General features: G+C 47.8%; 1 protein-coding gene across 2 annotated transcripts in view; it reads left to right on the forward strand.

The window, feature by feature from the left end:
• Positions 1–2,041, forward strand: part of PODXL (podocalyxin like) — a 57,561-nt gene extending 55,520 nt beyond the window's left edge. The window contains exon 8 of one of the 2 annotated variants that reach the window (XM_032220669.1): positions 1,430–2,041. In XM_032220669.1, coding sequence (XP_032076560.1) covers positions 1,430–1,624 — 195 coding nt within the window. In that variant the 3' untranslated portion in view covers positions 1,625–2,041. The remainder of the gene's footprint in view (positions 1–1,429) is intronic. The other variant, XM_032220670.1, reaches the window with a different exon arrangement.
• The last annotated feature ends 8,204 nt before the right edge of the window (positions 2,042–10,245 follow it).

Below are 10,245 nucleotides of genomic sequence, written 5' to 3' on the forward strand. Positions count from 1 at the left end.
TTTAAAAACAAATGTCATTTTGGGGTGTTTTCTTTTTCTTTTCTTTAATCAAAACAGTCAGTTTAGCCGTTGCTTCTAACTCCACCAACTTTTGCAACTGGCAACTGGCTCATTTTTATTTTTTTTTGACGGTCGCAATGTCCTGGGGTCACGTGATCCCCTTTTGTGACCGTCGGACGAGCAAAGTTAATGGGGAAACCAGGTTCACGTAACCGCCAGCTTACTCACTTAACAATGGTGGCGATTCGCTTAACAACCGTGGCTAGGAAGGTAATAAAATGAGGCGAAAATTCAATTAACAACTGTTGGGTCCAATGGAAGTGTTGGGTTCCACTCATGGGGTGGGATTCAAAACTTTTAGCAACCGGTTTTCTGCCTGGTTGCTGGGTGGGCGTGGCTTGCACAGCCTCTTGCACCATGGCGGGAGAGGAGGGCATTTTCGCCCTCCCTGGGCTTCGGAAGCCTTTTTCGAGCCTCCGGGAGGGCGAAAACAGCTTCTCCCAGTCTTCGGAGGTCAGAAACGGGCTCGTTTCCGGACTTCCAGAACTTCTGGGAGGCTCATTTTTCAGGCTCTGGAGGTTTTCCTCGAGCCTCCGGGAGAGCGAAAACATCCTCCCCCTCCAGGCTCTGGAGGCCAGAAACGAGCCCTTTCTGGACTTCCAGTAATTCCAGTAGGCCCGTTTTACCCCTCCCACACAGCCCCTGCACTTACCAGGCATCCAAAACGGGCCGCCTGGAGACTCCGGGGCGGGGTGGACTTGGCCAGCCAGTCCTTGCAACTATCAGTTTGGTAAACCGGATGTAAAATTAGCGTCCAATTCACCCAAAGCAGTCCAAACCGGCTGAATCCCACCCTTAGTTCCATTGTGGTTCAGAAGTGGAAGCTGAATGGAACCTGGGCGGGAGACACTCAGGGGGAAACATAGGAGCTCCTTTAGAGGTTTAGAGGTTTATTCAACTTGTATGCCGCCCTATTCCCGAGGGACTCAGGGCGGCTAACAAACCTGGAGGGAAGGGACATCATACAAAAGGGAAAGAAACAAAGACAAACAAGAATACAGAAACGGTTTAAAAAGGTCTCAACAAACACTCCAGTTCGAGAGGGGAAGGAACTCAGCAGCCCCAGGCCTGCTGGAACAGCCAGGTCTTAACGGCTATACGGAAAGCCTGAAGGGTGGTGAGGGTCCGAATCTCCACAGGGAGATTGTTCCAGAGAGCCGGAGCAGCCACAGAGAAGGCCCTCCTCCGGGTGGTTGACAGCCGGCATTGGCCAGCCGATGGAATTCAGAGGAAGCCTAGTCTGTGGGATCTAATGGGTCTTTGGGAGGTAATCGGTAGAAAGCGGTCCTTTTAGGCAATTCCATCGGGGTGACACCCCCCCAACCCAACCCTCGTCCCCCTGACGTTGTCCGCCTTTCCTTCCGCCCAGCAGCGCCTGACAGAAGAGCTGCACACCATCGAGAACGGCTATCACGACAACCCCACGCTGGAGGTGATGGAGACCTTCTCCGAAATGCAGGAGAAGAAAGTGAACTTGAACGGGGAGCTGGGGGACAGCTGGATCGTGCCCATGGACAGCCTGGGCAAGGACGAGCTGGACGAAGAGGAAGACACCCATTTATAAGCGGTGGGGCGCGTGCGTGCGTTTTCGTTTTCTAACAAAAAGGAAAGAAGAGAGGGGAGGAGGAGCGTAGGAAAAGGTGGAACTTCACGCTGGCTGCTCTCTGCCCCCACCCCCCCCTTTTCTTCAAATTTCTATAAAGATGGAAAACTCAAAATCTTCAGCCACAAGTGCCGACGCGGGAAGGATGATGGGCTGTGAATGGCAACAGACGGATCGGGCGGGCGCCTGCCAAATATTTGCGATTTATTTTTTATTATTATCAACGTTCCTTTTAAGCCCACTGGCTTCCTGAGCAAACTTTATATGTATGCCTACTGATTTTTAAGGACAGTGCCTCCTCTTTTAAGCATGGCTGACAGATGTCAGTAAAGGGGAATCTGGAGAAATATCACAAATTCGTCCCGGACAAGGGGACCCAAGCAGGAAACCTATGGGGAAGAGAACTTTTTCCTGATGCCACCAATTGTTTTTTTAGTTTCTTTCCCCCCACCCCCCAACTTCCCGGCGGTGTTTTAGCAAAAATCAAGTGTCTAGTCCACATGGCGAACGAACGAGCTGGGTTTAAAGGCAGGCTTTCAATCTGAAAAGATGGCGTTAGAGCAGGATTTCTCAGGTAGAGAGAGTGGAAAATAATATATTTTTTTTCTCCAGTGTGGTTAGCTGAAGGGGGAACCTCTTAACGCAGCAACACAATCCTGCGTGCTGGTGTTTTTTTGAAAGTATAATTTGCCCTCCTTTAGACCTGAGGGGGGAGGGATTTAGATTTGGCCCCAAATGGGACAGATGTTGGTGGAAGTCCCTTCTCTCTTTTCAAAACTGGATTTATTTATTTTTCCACTTCAAAAATCTGGAAAGACAATCTCCATTTTTGACCCACTGTGTGCGGCCCACAATGCTTATGCAAGCTGTGTGTGCTTGGCTTTCAAACACGGGCTGAAACAAGTGGAGAAGGGACCCAGGTATGTGTGTGTGTGTGTGTGTTTTGGGTGTGTGTGTGTGTCAAACTTGCAGCTCTCAGCCGGATAGAGCAAAACACTTAGCACTGGGGTGTCAGGAAAGCAAAAAGCACAGTCAAGTTTGTAGACGCCAGCTTCTACATCCAGAATGAAATGTGTTTGGAAAATTCTCAGTCATCCAGAAGTAATTTTTTTCCCCAAAAGGCGACTGGACTTTGTTCTTCCTTGAAAACGTTTCGCTTCTTAGTCCAAGAAGCTTCTTCAGTTCTGGCTGAATGGTGGAGGATGGAAGGATTTACAATCCTTGCAGTCATCTGGTTGTTAGTACTCCCTCTGAGGATTCTTGAGGCCATTTGGAGGTTTATCTATGCCCTCAGGGCCACCCGAATAATACAAATGGGTGTGGGGTCTTTTGGGGGACTGCTGAAAGGACCGTGTTGTAAACAGGAAATTGTGGGTGTTGTATTTCCCCCCCCTCTGTTGAGGGAGGGCTGTTCAATCTTAATGGAGAGAGCAATAAGATTTGTATACCGCTTCACAGTGCTTTAGAGCCCTCTTTAAGCAGTTTACAGAGTCAGCCTCTCGTGCCCCCCAACAATCTGGGTCCTCATTTTACCCACCTCGGAAGGATGGAAGGCTGAGTCAACCTTGAGCCAATCAGGATCAAACTGCAGGCAGTGGGCAGTTTGCCTGCAATACAGCTTTCTAACCACTGTGCCACCATGATCAGTCGGTCCTTCCTTCCTTCCTTCCTTCCTTCCCACTTAGCAAGAGTTTATAAACCACTTCACAGTGCTTTACAGCTCTCTCTAAGCGGTTTAGAGTCAGCCTCTTTCCCCCAACAATCTGGGTCCTCATTTTACCCACCTTGGAAGGATGGGAGACTGAGTCAAGCTCGATGGCCTCTTTAACCCCGTTTGTCCAAGATAAACCTCCTAATTGCCTCCATGACTCTGATGACCACATGACTGAGCTGAGGTGGCGCAGTGGTTAAAATGCAGCACTGCAGTTCAGCAGTTTGGCTGTTCAAATCCCACCAGGCTCAAGGTTGACTCAGCCTTCCATCCTTCCGAGGTGGGTAAAATGAGGACCCAGATTGTTGTTGGGGGCAATATGCTGACTCTGTAAACCACTTAGAGGGGGCTGAAAGCCCTATGAAGCGGTATATAAGCCTAACTATTGCTACTATTGCTATGACTGCGAGGAACATATAACTCCTTCCATTCCTCCACCGTTCAGAATTGAAGAAACAAGAATAGGATAGCATAACAGAGTTGGAAGGGACCTTGGAGGTCTTCTAGTCCAACCCCACGCTTAGGCAGGAAACCCTACAACACTTCAGACAAATGGCTATCCAACATCTTCTTAAAGACTTCCAGTGTTGGGGCATTCACAACTTCTGGAGGCAACTTCTGTTCCACTGGTTCATTGTTCTCACTGTCAGGAAATTTCTCCTCAGTTCTAAGTTGCTTCTCTCCTTGATTAGTTTCCACCCATTGCTTCTTGTTCTGCCCTCAGGTGCCTTGGAGAATAGTTGAACTCCCTCTTCTTTGTGGCAACCCCTGAGATATTGGAAGACTGCTATCATGTCTCCCCTAGTCCTTCTCTTCATTAAACTAGACATATCCAGTTCCTGCAACCGTTCCTCATATGTTTTAGCCTCCAGTCCCCTAATCCTTTTTTGGATTTAGATCAATCAACTTCTTGAATGAGAAGCGAAATGTCTTCAAGGAAAAACAAAGACTGGTTGCCTTTTGAAAAAAAGCACATCTGGGTCCACAATTAAATAAAAGAAGCAGCGGAATGGATGGGTTGGGGAGAAGGAATATTAATCAGTGTGCATGGCTGGTTGGGTTGGGCTTAATAGCAGTTAGACTTATATACCGCTTCATAGGGCTTTCAGCCCTCTCTAAGCGGTTTACAGAGTCAGCATATCTCCCCCCACAGTCTGGGTTCTCATTTCACCCACCTCGGAAGGATGGAAGGCTGAGTCAACCTTGAGCCGGTGAGATTTGAACCGCTGAACTGCAGATAACAGTCAGCGGAAGTGGCCTGCAGTACTGCACTCTAACCACTGCGCCACTTCGGCTCTTAACTTGCCATGTACAGGTCTCCAATGTGTGTATGTGTGTGGTGGGGAGGTACACCTGTTGATCCTTCCCTTTCTTGCCTTATCCACAGAGATGTAGATAATATTCCCACTTAAGGAATTGATGAAGGAATGGATGAGCTATTGACCTTTGATTAAGGTTATCTCCACAACTTTCTCTATATAGGACCCTGATGGCCAAGTAGAACCAATAGGGATCTTGGGAGATCATCTAGTGTAGGGTTTTCCAATCTTGGCAACTTTAAGACATGTGGACTTCAACTCCCAGAATTCCCCAGTCAGCTCTCTGCAATCAAAACACAAGATTCTCACAGTCTTCTTTAACTAGATTTATTGAAAGAGGGAAAGAGTTAAGCTGTAGAAATCCTGGCCACTGAATGCCTTTATTACAGCACCTCATTTATATTTCTTTCTGGTGGAGCTTTCTTGATCTTCTCACTAACCATCCATGGTGCACTGGGGAGATGGCTATTCATGGTCAAGGTGGAATTATAGGGAAGTTTTGTACTTGTCATACTATTGTTTTTCAACCTTTGCAACTTTAAGGTTTGTGGACTTCAATTCCCAGAATTCCCCAGGCAGCCATGGCAGCTTTAAGATCTATGGACTTCAACTCCCAGAATTCCCCAGCCAGCTGCCCACAACCAAACACAAGATTCTTGCAGTCTTCTTTAACTAGATTTATTGAAAGGGGGAAAGAAGTTGTAGAAATATTGGCCCCTGGATACATTTATCTTTCTTTCTGCTGGAGATTTCTTGATCCTCTCACTAACCATCCGCGGTGCTGGCTATTCATGGCCAAGGAAGAATTATGGGGAAGTTTTGTACTTGTCATATCGGTGTCTCTCCACCTTGGCAACTTTAAGGTATGTGGATTTCAACTCCCAGAATTCTCCAGGCACCAGGGGATTCTGGGAAATAAAGTTCACAAACCTTAATGTTGCCAAGGTTGAAAAAACACAGTCATGAAGTATTTGGCAAACTCTTAAGATATCTTCAAAGGCTTGGGGGGGGGGGAACCCTTAAAATATGCCAAGGTAACTGAGGCCAGCCAACTGAAGGCTTACATTTTTGCAAACGTCAGTTCTCCGCTGGTGTCCTCAAATAACTTGCTAGCTGTTTGCCTTTTGAGTTTGGGAGTTTTTTGCAAGCAAAACAGATTTCCAGAAGCGGTTTGCATAAGCCTCCCGAACATCTGAGCGATCAGTGGCTTTTCTCAAGAGGAATCGGTTGGGAATCTGGCCCAAGTAGAGCAATAAAATAAAATAAAAAAGTTAATGCTGCAACTGAAAGTGGCTGAATTCAGCAGCCTTCTGAAAATGAGCCCTAAAAGGCCGTTGTTTAGTTAGAATTAAGGATCCTGATTTTACGGGAGTGAAATCATGACAGTAATGCAGCTACACTGACGAGAGGGGGCCGTGCGTTACTCACTTCCAAGCAAGTGGGGGGAAGGGGGGGAGAATCAGTTTTGTAGATTTATTAGCGGGATTTATTGCTGGCACGGAACAATTTTAGGATCCTGGCAGAAAGATCGGGCCATTCTTCCAGCTACTTTGAGGCCATTTTTGCAAGGTTTTGCCACGACTGGTTCCCACAGGAAACATATCGTGGCATCTTTTGGATCCGTGGTGGGATTCAACCGGTGTAACCATGGGTTCGCTCCGCACGCAGGCAGTGCCTTTGAAAACAGCTCTAAAACTTACCTTCTACTGCAGCCCCGGTAAGACAGTTGAGACGTGGCAATCCGCTATGCCACGCCTATCAGCTGGGCTTCAAACCAAGGAAATAATATAGGACAGACAAGCGCAGGGGTAAGTGGGCGGGGCCAACTGATGGCCGGAACTACTGGCTCATGCAAACCGGTTCAATCCCACTTGTTTCCAATGTTGCAAATGGTGCTTTCCAAATGAAAAATTAAGCCAAATCTCAGCCTTGAATACAACTGTGTGCTATACTGATGGCTCGAAGTTATAACGGCCCTGGAAAAAAAAAGAGACTTAAGATGGTTTTTCACACTTAACGACCATTGCAGCCTTCCCTCTTGATCACATGATCAAAATTCAGATGCTTGGCAGCTGGTTCATATTTACGATGGTTGATTACGACGTCCCGGGGTGTGTGTGTGTCACGTGACGTGATCCCTTTTTGCGACTTTCTGACGAGCAAAGTCCAAGGGGAAGACAGATTCACTTAACAATCGTGTTACTAACTTGGTAACTGCAGCGGTTCGCTTAACGGTGGCAAGGAAGGTTGTAGAATGGGTCAAAAATGGCTTAGCAATAGCACCTACTTATATACCGCTTCACCGTGCTTTACAGCCCTCTCGGGTTTGCAGAGGATGGAAGGCTGAGTCAACTTTGAGTCGGTGAGGATCAAACTGCTGACAAGGGGCAGAGTTAGCCTGCAATAGTGCATTCTAACCACCGGGAGGGAGGGAGGGAGGGAGGGAGGGAGGGAGGGAGGAAGGAAGGAAGGAAGGAAGGAAGGAAGGAAGGAAGGAAGGAAGGAAAAGCACTTAGTCTTACATACCACTTCACAGTGCTTTACAGCCCTCTCTAAGGGGTTTACAGAGTCAGTCTTTTGCTCATTTTACCCACCTTGGAAGGATGGAAGGCTGAGTCAACCTTGAGCTGGTCAGGATCGAACTGCTGGTAAGGGGCAGAGTTAGCCTGCAATACTGCATTCTAACCACTGGGAGGGAGGAAGAACACTTAGACTTATATACCACTTTAGAGCCATCTCTTAGGGGTTTACAGAGTCAGCATCTTGCCCCCCCCCCCAAAAAAAAACTGGGTTAGCAACAGAAATGCAGAACTCAATTGACTATCTCTGATGGGGAGGGAGGGAAACATTTGCATCCCCAACGTGTCTTTGAGACACTCAGAGTTGCAATCCCAACGGCCCTACTCCGGAGCCCATCCATGCTGCTCTTGCCACTGCTGGAAGTGGGAAGACATTGGGTCTGCCAAGGAAAATAATTGGAAGGAAACTGCTGAAAGAAACAATAAAACGGGCCCAAGGCTTGTTAATAGTGAAATCCCGGCATCATCCCAGCCGCTCCTAAGATCCCTGGGAACAGAGAGAGATAACAGGATGGGTGGAATCACCAATGCTTCCTCAAAAGATGGATTTACGGTGCCTTGATGGTGGAAACGTGGCTCTTTTTTTAAAAGACAAAGGGTCCTTTGGCCCTTCCTGTTAGAAGTGGGATTTGTTCCAATGGCGGCTGTCATAAATACAGGCGCCGGTTGTCAAGAACGTTTGAATTTTGGTCATGTGACTACGGGGTTGCTGCCAAAGGAAAAACCGGTCATAAGTCACTTTGCTTCAGTTTGAAACGGGCACTAAATGGACTCTTGTACGCCAAGCATTGTATTTATTTCCCCCCAACTTCATTTGCGCTTATGCAGGATTAGGCGCTGTGCGCGCACAACCGTCCCTTCCCCTCCCCCATTCCGTTGCTGCTCCCCGCTGCCGATTCACGGCGTTGGAAAGTGACGGCCGCTGGTGTAAAGCACTCTAGGATGATACATATAAGTCTTAAGTGCCATTGTTCCTGTTTCCCCTGAAAAATAAGACCTCCCCGGATAATAAGCCCAATCGGGCTTTTGAGCGCATGCGCTAAAATAAGCCCTTCCCCTGAAAATATTGCAACACAGCAGCAGCCATGAGGTGACCACATTCCCCGCCTCCTGCACCTCAAAAATAATAAGACCTCCCTGAAAATAAGGCCAAGCGGTTATTTCAGGGGTCAAAATAAAATAAGACCCTGTCTTATTTTCGGGTATTAAAAATCATCTCAAGGTTGAGACCTTGTGCTCGAAAAGATTCTAAAAGTTTAAGCCGCAGAAAGTTAACTTGAGTTCAAAGTAGTTGGGAAAAGGAAGGTTTCCTCGGGCAATTCTCCAACTTAATCTCTTGAGGAGTTTCTTGGTTAAGCTAAACATCTGAGTAGAGATGTTGTTTGGAGCGAGCTCCTGCACCAAGTCGTTTCAATCGTTCATCCCATTGGGTTCAAGCAAGGTTTGTGACATTGTTTTTCCAGGATCCGTATTAGAGCAAATGAGATGGAGCGTAGCGACCTCAAAGATGAAGAATTTGCTAGCTTCCAATCAGCAACGGATTAGAAGCCCAGAAGGCTGTTAGTAGATGTGGTTATTTTAGGAGCTAAAGCGTTTCAGATTTTTTTCTCCTCTTACTATACCGTTTCCCCCAAAATACGACCTCCTCCAAAAGTAAGTCCTAGCTTGATTTTTACACTGTGCCCAAAGCCCTAATTAAAACCCCTCCCACTACAGGGTGCAAAAATTAAGCTAGGGTGGAGATGGGGTGTTGGAGCTGTTTGCTGGCAGCCTGCGGAGTCGGACAGTGAGGAGGTTGGGGAGGAACCTGGGCCAGTCCCGGAGTCTGGGGAAGGCTCTGTGTCGGAGGCAGAGAGGGGGCCAGAGCCTCTGGTAGTTATGTCATGCCTCTGGAGTCTGACATCAGCGAGGCAGAAGAACAGGGGCAGCCTGTTCCCAGTGCACGCATGCACAGAGCTGCCGGAAGGCAAGAAGAGTTAAGACAAAAAGGGGCAACTCGGGAGTAAGGCTTGGAAGATGATTGGCCCCTCCCATAAGACATAAAGGAGGAGCCAAAGGCACGTGGGTTTTTGCAGGAAGCAACGTTGTTCGGTTTAAACTCTGAAGCTCCGTTGTGACTCTGTGCTGCCTTTGGCCTTGCAAAGCTAATTGGCAATTAGGTCTCTGGCGGCCTTTCAAGGGAGATAAAGGTGGGTGCTTATCAGCCTTATCCCGAAAGACTTTGGCAGACTTCTGTCAGGTGCTTTACAAACTATTTGGGACTCATTACTGGCTGTGAATGAACATAATTCACATCCGTTTAAATTTTTAAAAAGGGGGTTTTGGGGGGGAGTAAGCATGTGATTTCTCGGGTACTTGAGAGACCGCCTTCTGCCGATTACCTCCCTTCGACTGATTAGATCGCACAGATTGGGCCTCCTCCGGATTCCATCTGCCAGTCAATGTCGACTGGCGACTACACGGAGGAGAGCCTTTTCTGTTGCAGCTCCGACCCTGTGGAACGATCTCCCCGTTGAGATTCGTACCCTCACCACCATCCAGACCTTCCGCACGGCCCTTAAGACCTGGCTCTCCCAGCAGGCCTGGGGATAAGTTTTTAAATTACCCGCCCGAGTGTTGACTGTTGAATGCAAGTTGGTGTTTTATTATCTATCTTGTTTACTCACTGTTGGTCTTGTATTATTGCACCCCCTTCCCGTGATTGTAAGCCGCCCTGAGTCCCCTCAGGGAGAAGGGCGGCCTATAAATCGTAATAAATGTCTAAAATGTCTAAAAATGTCAGGAAGCCTAGATCAGAACATTGCCCTACTACTTACCTTCGGATAGTTGCAGCCAGGACCTCTCACACCTTGACCCATTTCTTTTGCTGCAGTCAGCAAGGCTTACCTGAAGGCCTCTGCAGCCAATAAGAGAGCTCCAAACCGATTTGCAGCTCTGTTATTGGCTGCAGAGGCCTTCAGGTGAGCCTTGCTG

The sequence above is a fragment of the Thamnophis elegans genome, chromosome 7, assembly GCF_009769535.1.
Source record: "Thamnophis elegans isolate rThaEle1 chromosome 7, rThaEle1.pri, whole genome shotgun sequence".
Taxonomy (NCBI): domain Eukaryota; kingdom Metazoa; phylum Chordata; class Lepidosauria; order Squamata; family Colubridae; genus Thamnophis; species Thamnophis elegans.